This window comes from Rutilus rutilus (genome assembly GCF_951802725.1).
Source record: "Rutilus rutilus genome assembly, chromosome: 20".
Lineage (NCBI taxonomy): Eukaryota > Metazoa > Chordata > Actinopteri > Cypriniformes > Leuciscidae > Rutilus > Rutilus rutilus.
Genome location: NC_140225.1, coordinates 4,658,381 through 4,677,721, shown reverse-complemented (window position 1 = coordinate 4,677,721; position 19,341 = coordinate 4,658,381). Strand labels below are relative to the sequence as shown.

The 19,341-nt window shown below is 38.9% G+C and overlaps 2 protein-coding genes across 3 annotated transcripts in view; one reads left to right on the top strand and one right to left on the bottom strand.

Annotated features, from left to right (window-relative positions):
* Positions 1 to 14,807, bottom strand: part of runx3 (RUNX family transcription factor 3) — a 54,106-nt gene extending 39,299 nt beyond the window's left edge. For both annotated transcript variants that reach the window (XM_084391180.1, XM_084391179.1), the window contains exons 1-2: positions 14,664 to 14,807; positions 14,299 to 14,413 (exon numbers count right to left, since the gene is read on the bottom strand). Coding sequence is in view for 1 of the 2 variants with exons in the window: in XM_084391179.1 (XP_084247305.1) it covers positions 14,299 to 14,356 (58 nt within the window). In the remaining variant the exon portion in view is untranslated. The remainder of the gene's footprint in view (positions 1 to 14,298; positions 14,414 to 14,663) is intronic.
* The window catches only part of mgst3b (microsomal glutathione S-transferase 3b), a 258,907-nt gene that overhangs the window by 97,279 nt on the left and 142,287 nt on the right, over positions 1 to 19,341 (top strand). The window lies entirely within an intron of this gene.

Here is a 19,341-nt window from a genome sequence, read left to right as displayed (position 1 = left end):
CTTGTTTTATTGCACTCTGGCAAATAAGGGAGAGAGGAAGGGAGACGTTTTGAAGACGATTAAGGATTTGTGTCTGTGTGTGAGAGTTCTCATGGTAGAAGAGTCTCCGTCGCGTATCAGTCTTGCACGCTTTCAGACGGATAATTGAGACAATGATGACGCATCGGTCTGAGGTTTTAACGACAAATAAAACGATTGTGCGCAGATGCTCAAGGGCACATTTTTAACGAGGCAATTCAATCATTGCGAATTCTAATTTTCCATGTATTCCATTTTATTCTTGACCAAACTTAAGTTTCTTAAGAGTATGGCATAGCTGGAAGATTTAAATTGTAAACATGATATAATATTATAAAGTTATTTACTGTTTTATGACATATTAACCTATAATTAGTGAAAGTAGACATGACTGAATTGCTTTTTAAGAAGCATTGCAATTTTGAAGCAGTGAATCTCTGAGGGTTAAAGTCCTAATGTGGAAATGTTCAAGTTACGCTGTGAAAACACAGTGTGAACCGGAGCTAAAAATGCGGCACTAATGTTCTTAGTGGTTTTGCATCTTGGTGGGGCCGTAGCAATAACAGTTATAGGGTGTGTTTGGGAGGTTCTGTGTGTGTTTGCTTGAAATGGCGAATGTTTGCTAGTTTCTCTACACTTTCAATCAGGTGTTGGGTGAGGTCTGAAAGTGATACTAAAGGAAAACAAGCTTATCAGCATTTAGGAGCAGGTGTCGAGCTGTGTGGTGAAAATACATGATTAGTTTGCAAAAAACAACAACAGCAAGATCTATAGGACTGACAGTAAGTTACATATTCAACTAGAACACGTTCAGAATGACATTTTAATGACGCCGGAAAAGCTGAAGACCCACAAAGTCATACTGACCAGCTTTTCCTTGGTCCGTCTGATAAAATCCCTGTGGTCTGTGGCTCTGCACAACTTAGCTTCATATTTTATATTGCTTGTTCTTATTACAGTCAAAATTACTATAATAGTCCAATTTGTAAACACATTAAAGCAGGACTTTATTGATATTCCTCAAATATTCTTGTTCTAAACCTCTGACTCTAAATAATAAACCTCTGCAGTTCATTCAGACTCAATTTTGCAGTTGTATTTGTGCTATCTATTCTGAAAGTCTTTCAATTGGTCTTCTTTCTTACATCTTGAATTTCAATATTGTTAAAGGAACACGCCAACTTTTTGGGACTTTAGCTTAGTCACCGTATCACCCAGAGTTAGATAAGTCCATACATACCCTTGTCATCTCCGCGCGTGCCGTAACTCTGTCTGACGCACCCACCGCTAGCCTAGCTTAGCACAAAGACTGGAGGTAAATGGCTCCAGCTAGCATACTGCTCCCAATAAGTGACAAAATAATGCCAACATTTTCCTATTTACATGTTGTGATTTGTATAGTCACAGCGTGTGTACAAATAACAAGGTCACATGAGACACAGCCATCTTCTAACCGTATACATACTGGGAACTATATTCTCAGAAGAATATTCTCTTTGTGCTAAGCTAGGCTAGCGGTGGGTGCGTCAGACAGAGTTACGGCACGAGCGGAGATGAAAAGGGTATGTATGGACTTATCTAACTCTGGGGGATACGGTCAATAAGCTAAAGTCCCAAAAGTTGGCGTGTTCCTTTAAGTCTTTCTTGTATATACTGTATTTAAAGCCAAAATGTGGCATGTGCCACTAGTGGCACCAAAAGAAATTGCAAAGAAATTATAATAAATAACATTTCATTTACATAAAATGTACATTAAACAACAACCCTGAACACTTATCCTGTCTTATATTAAACATATAATCTTCCCCAAACTCACTTTATTGGATACCAGTCAAAACATTGGACACACTTTTCTGAATTTATGTTTTTCATGATTTTAAAAACATTTTGATCTAAAGGCTTACATGCCTAAAATGTGATTGGTAAAGAAATCTAAATGTATTTTCTACTTGTGAATTTCTTTGCAACCCCAATATTATTTATATATTTTTAATGGATGAATAGTCATCGGACCGAATAGTGAAGAGAAAGCAGCCAACAAGCGCCCGGCTGCAATTCCTTCAATAGCATTTAAGAATATATATATAGGATGTACCTCTTGAAGTTGTTTGAGAGAACATCTAGAGAAAGCAAAGAAGAAGCTCAAATATAAGAGTTTTCATTTCCGTCATGTTTTGATCCATTTAGGTTTATGTTATTTCATAGTTTAGATGCCTTTACTTTTATTCTAAAATGTGAAAAATAATCATAATAAAGAATCTGTCCAAACTTTTGCCTGGAAGTGCAGATGCTCCATTACGGTTTATGGAGAGAGAAAAAGGCGGTCAATTGTTGATGTTCTCACAGAAAGTAGGGTGTAAACCTTTCAGTTCCTGTCACTTTAAAACTTAACATAAACATCAGCATTCAACTGTATGTCACACCACTGCCAAACAAGATCACTCCCAACACAGACCTTATCACTGTATATTTTTACATGTAGAGGCTGATTTCCCATGCTGATGGTCAACTGCCATCCTTGCACATCAAATGCTATATATACTATATATTCAAGTGCACGTCATGCACATACTGCTCGAAAGTTTGGGGTCAGTAGATTTGTTTTAAAGAAATTAATACTTTTATTCAGCAAAGACACATAAAAGTGACATTAAAGATATGTATAATGTTACAAATGAGTTATATTTAAAATAAATGCTGTTCTTTTGAACTTTCTTTTCATTCTTTTTCACAAAAATATGACCTGTTTTCAAGCATAAGAAATGCTTCTTGATCAGCAAATCAGCATATCAGAATGATTTCTGAAGGACACGCTTAAGACCGTAAGTAATGATGCTGAAAATTCAAGGGCATTTCACAATATAACTGTATTTCTGATCAAATAAATAAGCACGAAAGACATTAAAAAAATCTAAAGACTTTTAAGCTGCAATACATGCATTTCTGCAAGTAAAATTTAGACTTATCTGTGCATACATTCTCTTATCGGTCTTGCATACATTTCTCTATATACAATCAATCATAAGGAGCAACAACGAGCAATACTGCAATAAGAATATTACTAGTGTTGGATAGAAAAGTTTCATAAGCATGAAACAAACTGTTCTGTGGGACTGCAGTCTGTCCTAATGGTCCATTACTCACTGGAACATGTGAGCTATAAAGATGTCAGATGCATTTATTTTAACATGCTCAGAGAATCAAACATTTCATTCTTTTTCACAAAAATATGACCTGTTTTCAAGCATAAGAAATGCTTCTTGATCAGCAAATCAGCATATCAGAATGATTTCTGAAGGACACGCTTAAGACCGGAGTAATGATGCTGAAAATTCAAGGGCATTTCACAATATAACTGTATTTCTGATCAAATAAATAAGCACGAAAGACATTAAAAAAATCTAAAGACTTTTAAGCTGCAATACATGCATTTCTGCAAGAAAAATTTAGACTTATCTGTGCATACATTCTCTTATCGGTCTTGCATACATTTCTCTATATACAATCAATCATAAGGAGCAACAACGAGCAATACTGCAATAAGAATATTACTAGTGTTGGATAGAAAAGTTTCATAAGCATGAAACAAACTGTTCTGTGGGACTGCAGTCTGTCCTAATGGTCCATTACTCACTGGAACATGTGAGCTATAAAGATGTTAGATGCATTTATTTTAACATGCTCAGAGAATCAAACAGAAACTATTTTATGAGCATTTCCACTGAGCTTTCCAGTGCTGTGGATATTCTGGAAGTGTACATCCTGACTTCATGACGTTTGTTCCACTGCAGTGAGGGTCTCTCAAAAATAGCTCGTCTAGACATTATAAATGACATTGACATCCCTCTACCTTCTCATATCATGACAGATCGTTATGCAAGGACCACCGAACACCTTGTTCCTCAAACTCACTGTGTGTTGTGGTAATGTGTTTAGCATACACCCAGGATTCGGCTTCACTCGCTGCTGTCACACACAATCACACACCCAAGCGCTGAAAACACAGACTAACTCTGGGTGAACCCAGTATAACTGCTGCCACTGAATAGAGCACACATACATGAAAAACACTTTTGATCCACACTCAATGGCCTTTTCAAGGTCTAGTACTCTGGTTTACAAAAGAAACACACTGGCTTGGTTCCAAAACCTATAGTGTAGGCAGCATTTTAAGCCTGAAACATGCTACTACGTGAACGCAAAATCTTCTAACTAACACATTGTAATGGATCAAATGTGATTTTTTTGCTTTGTTTAATCATTGCATTTCAGTGTAATTTATAAATCAAGTTAAGAATGCATTCACAATGTTGCTCCAATGGCACTATAGTGAGAGATAACAGAGTAACAGAGATAGTTCCCCGCCGTAATAACTCCGCCTCGTGCACAACTTTATTCTTTTCATTTTATGGACAAATGATCTCCTTTATGTTCCTCAGAAGAAAGACAGTCATACAGGTTTAATATGACATGAGGGTGAGTAAATGATGGCAATAAAAAATGTTGGCTGAACTATCCCTTTAAGCATGTTCAAGTATGCATAGACACACTACAAAGCTGAAAGGCTTTCAAAAGGCAGTTATGCTGCTTTGTGAGATATTTTCTTTTGGACTACATTGAATGCATTCTTAGTGGAGGAGTGCAATCCAATAATGCATTGCCACATGCTCAGTGAAAAACATTCCAACAAACTGTGAGATGATATTAAATATTTTTCATTCATTCTATTATAACTCTTCAATTTTATGCAAAAAGTTGGCCTATATTTGTGTCTATTTACTATTCACACCAAGTCAAGTCTCTCCTACACTTTGCATGAGTAGCACCATTTATGATGTACGGATAGGATGCTGTCTTCACTCTTAAAAAAATAATAATTACAATAATCTGAAGAACCTTTTTCCACCATAAAGAACCTTTAGTGCAATGCAAATGTTCCATGGATGTTAAAAGTTCCATAGATGCCAATAAAGAACCTTTTAAGAGTGAATATGAAGAGTTCAGATGCAAAAGCCTCTTAAGTGCCATCTGAAATTTTCTTCTAGAACGATCATTTTTGTCAAGCTCGTATATCTAAGTTCAGTAGTTTCACTTAAATGACAATTAATAGGTCATTTTCATTGCTATTTAAGTGAAATTAGTGAACTTAAATATACAAGCTTGATAAAAATCATCATTCAAGAAGAAAATTTCAGATGGCACTTAGAGGCTTTTGCATCTGAACTCTTCATATGGACATTAATGTAGAATTCAGAAACCCTTGTTATTAGCGATGGTGAGCGTTAAGTAAACTGCAGCCAGCAACTTATTGCTCGTGCACACGTAACGTACAAGAGACTGAACATCATTCAAGGTCCTCACAGCGAAGGTCTTTTTGTTCTTCACTTTAAAGCAAAAAGAAGTTGGAAATACGTTTGCAGTGATATACTGTTAACGAACATTCTGAACATTGTATAAGCATTCATTTCATTGAATGGAAGTGAGGCCTTCGGGAGCGTGTGTAAATGTCACATCTTTTTGATTTTCCCTTGTCCTGAACATAAAAATCAGTCTACAGGCTTTCATAGACAACCTAGGAAGGCGGGAAAGGTCTTGTTTTTTAAGTTTCGTTACAAGCTGGTCACACATCTGCAATTAAAAATCGATGAATACATGAAAATTCTTACATAGCCCCTTTAAGCAGCTGAGCACTGAGTTTTAGAACTTAAAAACTTTTAAAAACTTTTAAAAGCATAAATGTAACTTCAAATTTAATCTCTTCTGCCAAGTTTAACTGTTCATACAGCAAAGAAACAATTTGAGGTCTGAATAGAATTTGTGAAGAAATGGCAAAGCAAACAACTCAAGACATCCTCAAACACGTTCCCGCATATTTAAAGCCACTTTGGACAAAAACGTCTGCAAAAATAATAAATGCAAATGGACATAAAAGATAGAATAACAGCCCCCTAAATACCCTCTCAGAAAATACAATGAAACTAGATAATGATCCCTCAGAAAATATAGAGGGACTACAGGAGAACATTTCTCCTTCATCACGGCCATTAGATGCCCTGACACAAGCTCTGAACACTAGCTTCAGGACCAGTGAATCGAAATCTCTGCAAAACACTCCCCGTTACTCGGGACATTTCCCTAATCAACTCCAGTCCCACAACAGAGTGCTTTATAAATAGGAATTGTTCTGAGCTAAATTAGACACAGAAGCCAGACCCTCCGCTGAGACCCTCATGCAGTTTTCATTACGCTCTTCCCTGTCCAATATCCAGACCCTCAATATCTGGTTACAGAATTCAGTTCTTGCCGTGGATGCTGATATTTTCAGGGGCCGAGAGGGTAATGGGTAGGAGTCGAAAGCCTTTGAATGTGCTCCAGCGCAGTGAAGTATCAATTTATAGGAGCACGGACCATGTGTTTATGAAATTAATAAACTCTGTGCAGTCATCTGAAGTTTTGCATGTCCTACATGCTGCATTGGTAAATCTAAGTACTCAGTGTCCTTAAGTTCTGCCACGAACGCTTCAGAGCATAATGTGATAAATGTTTTCTGTAGCTCCAACTGATGGAGTTTTACTTTGCTTTGGAGTTCTGCTAGTGTTATGTAAGGTCATGTCGAATTCAACCCTGAAAACTGTGGCGGGATTCAAATGTTGACTCCACTGTGTGCACGTCTGTATGTGCATGCATGCAGATGTGCTTGTGTACACATGCTTGCACACTTGGGCTGGGTATTGACACGATATTCACGATTCGATTCGATTCACAAGGTTGCGATTCGATTTGATTTCGATTCATTTGATTATTTTGGATATATATCAGACACAGTACATTTTCTCAAGGAAAAATCTATCCGGATTAATGTAGACGTAGCCTGATTTAGCGATTACATTAAACACGATACTCATCCATGTTTATTTGTTGCTGTAACTGGTACTAAAGTGGAGGAGATGATCCGCTTCTCTTGAACTGAGGCGCTACTGCGATGACTTTGAAATCTGAGACTTTAGCCGCGTTTCCACCGAAATTACCCGGAACAATTTGTCCCAGGAACTTTTTTACCAGGAACTTTTTCCCCCCCAGACCTGTTGCTAGCCGCGTTTCCACCGCGGCCTAAAGTACCGTGAAGATTAGGCAAATAGTCGGGTGGCGTAGGACTGCGCGCGACTTTACAGTTCCCACTGGATTTCATCCTCTGAATTTAAGCTTAATAAAGCCTGAACGTCGTCGTCGGTCCATCGGTCGCATTTGCATGTTCAGCGCCCAAGTCCCGCCCCTGAAAGTTCCTGAACTTTTAAAAAGTAGTACCTCGTGAGCAGGGACTTTCGGAGGGGGAAATATTTACCTGGAACTTCTTTTAGACCCTGGTTCCTGCAGTGTAAACACACCGAGTACCACTCCAAAGTTCCTAGTTCCTGGGGAAAGTTCCTGCGGTGGAAACGCTGCTTTTGTTTCATATCAAAAGTAAAAAAGCACAAAGCTTATTGCGATTTATTGGATGGGAGGCGAGCTACAATGTCCCGCTCATTCATCAACCTAAAACAGGATATACTAATCGATTAAATCGTAAAAATGAGAATCGATTCAAATCGAGAATTTTTTTTTTACCAAGCCCTATTGCACACTGTACAAAACGAGGTGTTCGTGGAAACCTGAAGGTAACAGTTTGCATGGCTTTTGAGTTGAATTCAGTCATCAAAACGATAGTTAACCCACCCAAAAATGGAAATTCTGTCAATATTTACTCACCCTCATGTTGTGCATTCAAACCTGAATGCATTTCTGTCTTCTGTGCAACACAAAAGAAGATATTTTGAAGAACTTTGGGCTCCAGTGCTGTTTGACTCTCTAACATTATTTTTATGGACAAAATTAATTGTTATGTTCCACAGTAGAAAGTCATGCAGGTTTGGGACAACATGAGGGTAAATAAATGATGACAGAATTTTTATTTTTGGGGTGAATTAGAAGTAAATGCCTTTGATTGAATTTTAACTTGTCATCAATAAATCAATGAACTGTTCATATTAAGTAACTCCAAAAAGATTTACGTTATATCAATGGGTTCTATGCTAATTGTTTCATTTATAAATATAATTTTTGACATTTAGTATTGTTCAATAATATATCCATCTCATGTTTTCAATGAGAAATGTGCATGTTGTGCAGAGCAACAATATTGTAAACTTCTGAACACTAATCATATGAACAATCATGAGACAAAAAACAACAACAACACACCAGACCTCAAACATTTGGTATATGAAACGCAACAAGGGACCAAAATCAACTGACCAAAATAAAACAAAAATATATATATATTTTTTTACACAGAGGAACAAGCTTATCTTGGCCACACAAGACAACAAATTACTAAATGTGACAACAAAATCAACAACAGTAACTGTGCAAATAGTCAAACTTATGCAACCTTCTTAATAGTTCATAGCCCAGTGCATGCTGGTAAGAAAGTAAATGGGACTGAACCTTAAAATAATTTTCAGTAAAGGCTGAAGAGTCAAGTGCAGATACTGCGTGCGAGTCCAGCTCACCTGCTGTGCTTCTTGATTTGAACAATAGGAAAAATCTTTCGTAAATGATCACGTAAATGAATAATTTTTACATTGCATGTTTAAGATTGTGCATTACATTATTTTTGTGAGCAGACCTGTACTTTAGTGAATGTGGTTGTTTGTGTATGCGTCTATAAATGCAAGTATGCAGGATTGTATTGATACGTTTATATATATTTATAAATTTAGTGTGTGTGTGTTTTAGACTGCTGTTTCAGTGCAACAGGTGTGACCTCATTGTGGTTGCTGGTGAGCAGCAGAAGCAAACAGAGTCTGCATCAGATTAACACGCAACATACACACACACAAACCCTCTCAGCTTGTTCCTTCAATTTTCTTTCTCACACTCACTCGACTTGTGAGTCACTCGTGTGAACCGTTTTACGAGACTCTTTCTGTATCGTACATCAACGTACATTTGCAGTATTTTTGTCTTGTGTTTTCCAATTAAATATCTAAGCATCATTAAAACAAGAAAATTTGACTTAAAAACAGAATGTATTTAAATTAAGTTTATAAATGTTTTTTTTCTATAGGCAAATGGGCAAAATTTCTTGTTTTATTCCTAAACCTCAGCAAAATGTATTAGATTTACACATAAATCAAGATCAAACGCTTTATTATATAAACAATTGTCTTAATATACAATTTTGAAAAATATTTGTACTGGATAACAAGACAAAAATACTAAATATTAAAATTATTATTATTATTATTATTTTTTTTGTGGCATAGGCCTTCGTCTCATGTCTGTCTTTTTGCAATGAAGTTGAGCTTCAGTTTGGAATTGAAAGAAATTCTGAATTTAATGAAATACTGTAAATGTTGGAAAAACATTGCAGTTGATTTAGTATATATAAATTCTGTATATATATATATATATATATATATATATATATATATATATATATATATTCAGGGTAAACATACTGTATAAATGTACATACCACACATAGTTTTCATTTATTCAGATCGCCTTATCGTTATATTTATTAAACTTACTGTAAACCCTTATAAAAACATATGGTACACAGCAAATGCTCTAAAATAAAGTATGATTTCATATACAAAATGTGAATGGCTCCAAAAGCATGCCAGCTTGTGATTTTGTTTATGTACACGTACACAATCTGTAGGATATCTGAAAAACTTAAATAACTTGGATAACATTGGCCTGGTTTCACAGACAGGGCTTAGATTAAGCCAGGATTATGCCTTAGCTTTTGTAAACGTGCCTTCGAAAAAAAAAAACATTACTGATGTGCATCTTGAGAAAAAACTGACATATTTTAAGATATGTCATTTTTAAGTTGCTTTCAGTTAAAAAAGCTCAAACATGCATTTTAGTCTGGGAATAGGCTTAAGACTTATCTATGAAACCGGGGGTTAATGGTTTAGGCTCCTTAACTGATTCACTTTGGTTTCCTTTTTTTACGGTCGAACAAACTGACAAATGGATATTGCATATTCACAAATTAATTCCAATAGTAAATACAGCCGTGTTTTGATATCTGAGCAATTCTGACTCTAAAAACAGAAAAAGCAGAATTCAGAACTCAGAAAGGAAAAAATCTATAACTGTTGAAAATCTACATCAAAACTGAGCCTATTCACTTTCTCAATACCCATTATTACACTTAATTGTTATCAACTCATCAATGCACATTATTGCTAGTAAAAAAACGCTGTGTACCAAATGACAAACTATACACTATGCACTTATTCACTATGCACACACTGTGTAGTGTATAAGTCTTATAAGGTTATTTTGTCATTCAACATCAGACTCTGATAGCTCCTCCCCCTCTGCTAATTAAAGCTGCAACAGTTTGAGTGCATGAAGTGTCCAACATTGGAATTTTCAGTGTGAACACACTCCTCGCATAGTTTTTAGCCTGGACGCGACAACAACGCAGTCCTGAAGTGTAGTCTCTCCCCTGTGAAGGCCTCCCTCCCTTTACCTCTCTACAGATAAAGCGTTGTCGGGATAATTCCGGAAGCGATAAAATTCTGTATTATACATTTTAAGGCCAGACAAGAAGTTTGTTGAGGGTTGGTTTGTAGGGAAGGACTACACGCCTGCGCATACCTATAGACTGAACTCGTAATACGCATGTGCACGCGTCATCAGTGTTCTCACAGGTTCGCGTTTTTAAAGTTTGCGCAGAGAGAACTTTAGAGTTTTCTGTTAAAACGGTGTCTAAGTTAATAGCTAATGATCGTTGCGACGGAAGTGAATCAATCAAAACTAACTTTAGCTGAGTGGACAATAACTTTATTCTAGAGCTGCTATAAAGCCAAAACAATCTGTTACTTTAATTTCCTATTATCACTGTAAAGCCGCTTTGGAACAATCTACATTGTTAAAAGCGCTATATAAATGAAGATGACTTGACTTGACTACAAAACAACATAGAAAAGTGCACAAGTACGTGAATTGGGACACACATTAAAAAACTCTCCTGTTCAATCACCTGACTCCATTCTGTTATGCAACGCTCACTTTGGATCAATTCTGGAAATACACTCAAGCTCCACCCTACATTTTTTCATTGAAAACAAATGAATTACAGAAATAAATTTGGGTTGCAAATTATATTATATTGGTTCAGAAAACAACGGGTTAAAAAATATCCTGCAAACAGTTTGGAGCTGGTACCTCTCTCATCCCAGACTCTTATTTTGGCAACTGTTACTAAAGCAAACACACTTTTTAACACTTCTGTTTTCCGTCTCTGTGTTTCTTTTTCTTTCTTATTTTTGGCTGTGTGCACTTATTTAAGACAAACTAAAACTCTCTGCTCATCCTGCAGGGACGCAACCACCACAGCCATTGGGATACATCTTCCCCGAATGTTCTGATTAGTGATCAATCAAGATAGTTCAATGACTGAAGGTACCGAACACGTAGAATGTGAGTGAACACTATAATGAGAGTGGAACAGCATGCTGGGAGTTTATAGGAACATAGCAAACAAACCCCCCCCCCACTAGCGTTTAGCTACTGTTTACTTCATAGAGTGGATGACATCAGTGTTCACTCTGTCCAATTCTGAGCTACTTTATTTAACACACACAGATCCATCCCAGACTCTACAGTAATGTTAACCAGCTCAGAGCTCTGCTGATGCATGTAAACACAGACTCAACCATACATGTGAGGATCAATTACTGAACCATCTACGCTTTCATGTGAGCAGATGAGTGGGATATTGGTGGATCTTTGTCATCTATGTGAAACGGACTGCAAAGAAGAAGAAAAACAACACAGGCAGGCGGTATATATTTTGTCTCTGCAGGCCTGGGTGTCGTCACTTAACCAGACTAAAAGCATCACTTGTAATTTTGGCGAGGGGTGATTTGCTCTTTGATCTGGAAGTTACACAACTTGTTTTCTAGAACAGTTTTTACTCTTAATTCTGATTGGATGAGATGCTCTTCAAGCAGTTGCATTAATGCGCAACATACATTGCTTGGCCACAGTAAACAGCCCACTCTAATGAATATTACTTGCTAGAATAATTATTATGATTAATATAAAGCATTCCCAGGGAATGCATGAACTATGTATACCTTGAATGCAATGTAAGTCACTATCGATAACAGCGTCTGCCGCATGCACGTTTTATTAAACATTGGCATCTTATATCAGGCAATTACACGCATTTTATAAAATCAATAAGGAAAAAAAGAAATAGGCAAAACATAGAGAGGAGTGGATTATGGCTCTAAGTTTTGTATATAAAATTATATATACGTATTATATATATAAAATTTGTGCACTCAGACAAAATTAGTAATAAATTACTCAACATGAAATGCAGTTTCAAACCAATTTTACTTCCTCAATATTACATATTTCTAAGTAAAACTTTGAAAAATGTAGGAGGGGACTTGAATTTATCCATTTATCCAAAACTGACTGGATTGTGAAAACTGGGCATTACAAATACTGGGAGAATGACTGGTGGTTGGATGGATTTGTGATGTCAGCTGACTAAGAAAGTCATTATGAAGAAGACATTTTTAATTTGGAGGAATGTGCCGTGATGCATTATGCACAGGTTTATTTGTGGGTAATTTTGACAACATTGAATACATTTTTAAAATGTTCTGTACAATTTTTCACACTAGTGTGCTTTAATGTTCATCCAGGAGGCTTGTTTGCTTTTATCTTGTACACAATGGCACAAAGTCACACTTGTGGTATTCCCAGTCAAAAATGACCGACCTACAAAAAAATATGAATAGCTGTCAACTTGTTTTATGTCAATTAGGACAGGATTTGTATTTATTTTTGAAATTGAAATTGAAATTGAAATTGGCTGATTGTAGAAAAAGATTGTAAAAAATGACAATCCATTGCAAATGAATGGGGAAGATCGAAAATAAGAGAAACACTTAGTGTTCAGGAGCATGTTCATCATGTTCATGTTCACATATTTACATGTGTGCTTGCAAAGATAAAGGCCTTGGACCTGTGCATGTGTGGATACACACACACACGTATGTACATAAACAAACTATTTTGAGTATTACAGGCTTTCTCTGTAAGAGATGAACTTTATCCTCAGATCAATGAGGCCTATGATCAATAAGTTTCAGAAATAAATACAAAACATGTCCTAATTGAAAGAAAACAAGTTGACAAAAAGATTGCATCCAATATTTGGTGATAATATAGCATTATAAACGATTTACAAGCAATTTTTAAAAGGCCGGTTATTTTTGACCGGGAACACAAAAGGTGTTACAGGGTTTTCAACACAGCACAAGGATCAGCTGTGACTTCACGTAAACTTTAAACTTCACCATCCCACCCTAAATGAGTATTGCATGAGGATAATGTAACGCCATTGTTTTTAAAACAAAACCTCAATCCTAGGACAGGAAGCACCTCATCACATGTTGACGTTACCATAGTGACAAATGGCCTCTTCTGAGGCGCTCAGGAGATGCAGATGCCAGTAAATCACTAATGTTGACTTGGGCCCGTACCCACACATATACACAGCGACCACAGAAAGGCCGAGAGTGCCCTGGCTCCAGAAGTTGACTGGTTTGTGAGTTCCAGTAAAGGTTGGTCTAGCTGGTTCCTCCCTTGCGCCCTGCGCTGAGAGTGCGTTTATAGTGCTAATGCTTGCGGTGAGCAGGCCATTATGATCCAAACCCATCAGAACTGCTCCAAACAGACTGCGGCATTATAAAACAAACATCTTAAGAAGGATAAATGCGCAGGTAACTTGCGCTCCAAGTTTGTTGATGCAGTTTACATCTGGAGACAGATTTGTGCATTGAATGCCCTGATCTAGGTTTCATATCTACCTTAACACGGTATCTCAGAAGGCCAAACAGGCTCGACACACAACATCTATATGATGCTTTATTACATCAACAGAGACATTTAAATCAGTCAGTTTGTTACAAAACAAAACAAGCATAAACTGCCCTTTTCTGGAAACTGTCAGGTTGCACTTTAAAAAGTGTTATGATAGGAAGTTTGTAGTCCATATACAACACGTCAAACCCACATGCATGCAAGCATGTACTGTCAAACGTTCATAACTGCTAAACTGCCACAGACACACATGCAAGCTACAGCAGACACACCAGACAGATCTCGTATGAACGTTACAACTACCAAAACTAGCTCTCTGGACACCACACTGGCGTAGAAGGAGGGAGGGGAATGCTACGACGGGTGACTTACCACGCAGTAAACTGGGCGAGTAGCTGGAGAATGTGTCGAAGATGCTGTTTGAAGCCATGTGTCCCGCTCAGGAGGGAAAAGAACTGGCCTCTCCGCCGCCTTACCGACTTTCAGCCTGAGAGAATGACAGTCGGAGAAAAAGAAATAGAGAAACTACATAGACTGCCTGCAACCAAGAATTTGGGGTTTGAGAGTGCCACAGGAATCTTTCGCCACAAGCCGACTAACAGAACAGCATATGTGCCGTGTGGTGAGAGCGAGCGAGCGATGGAGTGGAGAGAGAGAGAGAGAAAGAGAAAGAGAGAGAGAGAGAGAGAGAGAGAGAAAGACTAAGTGAGGATAGCAACTCTGAGAGATGGACTCACCTTTGACAATGAACACTTTTGTATGTCTGTCTCTCTCTAGAAGTGGTAGTGTCTACGTGGTTCTAGTCAGATAGTTGAAAGTTCAGGTGTCTGACGCTCTTGCAATGGTGATCTCCGTGGTAACGGCCTGTCAGTCGCATGTCTGAGGTATCCGAGGTCACGGCTCCTGCGGTAATGCTGCTGCACGGCAATCCCATGATCTGATTGGTGGAATGCAGGTCACATGACTCCCTCTCTCTCACTTGCATGCAGTGAAGTTCTCTTTTCCTTCCAGTGTGCATTTCTCAGCTATGATTGGCTGATAGTTGTTTTTTGAATGGTTTCTCAGAGGATGATGTGGCCTTCTATAAGAGGGACCACAAAAATACACAGCTCATACCCAACACAAACTCTCCAGTGAAAGACATTGCAGAAAACGCAGGACAGAAGAGAATTATTTGGGGAAAGAGAGTGTTGAAGTGTGTTTTGGTGGTTTGGGGGCCTGTTAAACCACCCTTCCACCCTCATTCACCACTTGATAGTTTATCAATGTTAGCCTCATTAAAAACAGCCATGCCAGTCATTTAATTCGTCCTCCCGCTCTCTTTTTACCCTCATTTGTACTCAGTACTCTGCTTTCACAGTTTAATATGGCTGTGGGCGGCCTACTTTTTATTTCCGAAATATTTGCGGTGTTTAACACACCTTTCATGTATGGCCTGATTTCAGTGGCCCTGTTAAAAGCAAGCATGTGTATCTGTTTATCTACGCCATCTAACTGTGCATGGAGGTATGCATATGTGTGCGTGTGAAATTCGTCCCTAGAACGAACCTCATGTGCAACGATAGACAGACAGACAGACAGACAGACAGATAGACAGACAGATAGATAGATAGATAGATAGATAGATAGATAGATAGATAGATAGATAGATAGATAGATAGATAGATAGATAGATAGATAGATAGATAGATAGATACATAGATAAGGTCGTGTGTGTGTGATTGAGCTGATGTTGTAACCACAGTGCCATGAAAATGAGCACTTGTGTGCTGGTCAGCCGGCAACACAGGGAAAATGACACAGTGGAAGTCTGTGTGTGTGTGTGTGCGTGTGTGTGTGTGTGTGTGTGTGTGTGTGTGTGTGTGTGTGTGTGTGTGTGTGTGTGTGCGTGTGTGTGTGTGTGTGTGTGTGTGTGTGTGTGTGTGTGTGTGTGTGTGTGTGTGTGTGTCATGCAAATAACACACTTCCAGGGAGTGTGGCCTATGGTGAAGCCACAGAATGACTTCAGGGCTTTTTATCAACCTTATCCCAACCCCACACATATACACATGCAAATCAATCTCAAAGTCTCCCCTATGAGAACGACCCAGCTCGGTCAGTGTGTGTTTGTGTGTGCACCTGTGTGGGATCTTCTGGTTAAAACGTCATTTCCACATGAGTGAAACAGAATATAGGAAGAACACTGTAGCGGGACTTTATATTAGTCATTAGGAATTGATAGGATCCAATGATGGGCATTCAGGACCAGAAGTGGGTCAAATTTACCCTCAAGAGCATCTTGATACACAATATATCGTTATTTGCTACTGTTGCTGTAATGTTAAACTAACTAGTAAGTTAGTAATGTTAATTACTTACTAGTGGGAAAATTAGAAAGACTTCATTATGGTTGCCTAAAAAAAAAAATAAAAAAAAAAGTTTACATTTGGAATAATGTGCACAGATGAAACGTATTAAGACATTAAATGGAGTCAATTTGGATGTCAAGTCCAACATACGTATTCAAATTGTTATGCACATTATAACTGTGTATAAATTTAGGAAGTACACCACAAGTGCGTGTATTCCCGAAGAGTGTGTATCGGACGTTGAGGATGGGGCCATCCAGCTTCTTTCCTCAGACACAAACACCATCTGCTCTGTGTTTTGGGAAAAGGGTTTCTTAGCAGCGTCGTTCACCAACCACAAGCAAAAATGGTTGAAGCAGTGCGGCAGCAATCGGACAGAGATGTTTTTTTTCTTCCTCTCTCTCTTGTTTATCAAGCCCCTGTATTTAAGTTTAATATAACTGTAGTGTTTTGCTGAGAGACCTGCGGTGGGCCAAACGTTGCCAATGTCCCTCCACCCCACGGGTGGGGCAGAGCGGGGCGGTGGCTAGAGCGTGCGGTCGCGAGCGCAGATGTGCAGGGGCTTATTTTGTGGTGAATAAATTGCAGGCTGCCCCATGTGCAACTCATAAAGGGGGAACACAGCAAAGGACAGAAGGAAAAATACAGTGATGAGGTGGCCATCTTCACTTCAAACGCATTTTCGGACCAAAAGCAAACGCCCAGAGTCTAAATCTGTCTATGCCGCTGAAGGGGGATATAGGCTCTTGGATGGAAGGATGAGAAAGGAATATGAGAAACGAACTACAGTCAGCCATTTCGATTTCATTAATCCCAGAGTCACAGGTTTTGTGATTCATCCTGTGACGTTTAATTTGTTAAAATGAAAGTTTACCCAATTAAAGCAATATTGACTCAATCATTTGAGGTTGGGACGGGACTGTCTGTTTTTCCAATTAATGGAAATGTGTTTCAAAATAATAATTAATTGAGAAATTCTGGTAGAAATGATTTCACCTTTAACATTCTTATAGTGATCTTAATCAGAATCCAAAAATGAAATACTTGTAATTACATTATCTTACATTTTAAAAACTATAAATAGCACCGTATATATATGTATATTTAAAGTTGCATTATGCAGCTTTGCCAATTTCTTCGCTGTTTTCTCGCTTTTTGCTCGCGGGTTTCTCTATAGAGCTCCCCCTACAGCTTCGGAATAGATATTTGACAACACTGTCGTCAAAACTCGTTGGCTCGTCCCATCTTCTCCCGCTGGTCATGTGCATTTGTTTTCAAAGAACCCGGCGAACGCACGGAGCCATGTCCACTGAGGTATGTATAATACACAGAAGGCTAGCATATAAATGTTTAGATAGTATATGTGTGCAGTGCCGTAAAGCAGTTTGTTACATCGCGAGACCTGATATCACGCGATACTTCCTGATGCTGCGGCCGGCGGCCCGCCGGCCCAAAGTTGCAAGGGTGGTTTTTCGTCTCACAGGCGCTCGAGGGGTGCGAGAAGACCACCATTCAACCCGAAAACAGTCATATAACCATTCCAATGACTCCGAAGCTGTTCGGTTAAGATAAAAAAGTTACTTAGTTCACCTTTAATGTTAAAACATGCTTCATTCCACAATGCTGTAGTAGCTATTACTTTACTTTTGCCCGTCACTCTTGGCAGGGTATGGGCCGCAAACCACAGATCTCCAGATTATTCTGTCTTTGGCCATTCTTTCCTGCTGGTTCCAGGTGTAGCCCATCTTGGTGATGTCGGCTTCGAGGTCACGTCGCCAGGTGTTTCTTGGACGACCTCTTCTCCGCTTTCCTTGGGGGTTCCACTTCAACGCTTGCCTGTTGATGTTGGTTGATGCTTTACGAAGAGCGTGCCCTATCCAGCCCCATCTTCTCTTCCTGATTTCTTCCACTGCAGGGAGTTGGTGAGTCCTTTCCCAAAGGTTGATATTGCTGATGGTGTCAGGCCATCGGATCCGGAGAATTCTTCTAAGACAGCTGTTGATGAAGGTTTGAACCTTCCTGATGGTCATCTTGGTCATCCTCCAGGTTTCAGCAACACTGACTTTACGTTGGAGTTAAATAGGTGAATTTTTGTTGTCAAGGACAGGTCTCTTGAGCTCCAGATGTTCTTGAGCTGTACGTAGGCCGCTCTTGCTTTGCCAATCCTTCCCTTGACGTCTGCGTCTGTCCCGCCCTGTTGGTCAATGATACTGCCCAGGAGGTGAAGGACTGAACTTCTTCCAGGGGACTTCCATTCAGCATGACTGGTTCCTTGCTTGAGGATTTTATCTTTAGGATCTTGGTCTTATCTCTGTTTATGTTGAGGCCAATCGAGCTGGGTCCACGAGGCCAACTGTATTCCGCTCTCTTGTGGCTTCCTTCATAACCCAGTCAATTGCAAACAGGAACAGGAAGGGTGACAGCAGGCATCCTTGTCTCACACCAGTTTTCACCTGGAAGATGTTAGTGAGCTGCCCTCCATGGATGACTCTACAAGACATTCCATCATAAGATTTTCTTATCAGGCTGACCAACTTAACTGGGATGCCATAGTGTCGCAGGAGCTTCCAAAGGGTCTCTCGATCCAAGCTGTCAAATGCCTTCTCATAGTCGACAAAGTTGATAAACGGGGGAATTCCACTCGAGGGACTGTTCGACTATGATGCAGAGTGTTGCGATCTGGTCCGTGCATGATCTATTCTGCCAGAACCCTGCTTGTTGATCTCGAAGATGTGTGTCAGCAATGTCTTTCATTCTCTCCAGGAGGATCCGACTGAAAACCTTCCCTGGTACAGACAGAAGTGTGAAGCCTCTGTAGTTGGCACAATTTCTGAGGTCACCTTTTTTAGGGATCTTTACCAGGTATCCCTCTTTCCAGTTTGTCGGAATTTCCTCTTCTTCCCAGATCATCTCAAAGAGAGGATACAGCATCTACACTGATGCATCCTAGTCTGCTTTCAGGGCCTCTGCTGGGATGTCATCAGGTCCAGCCCCCTTCGCATTCTTGTAGTAGCTATATGTGCGTGATATTAACCCGTTTAGCAGAAAATGCAAGATCAACAATTAG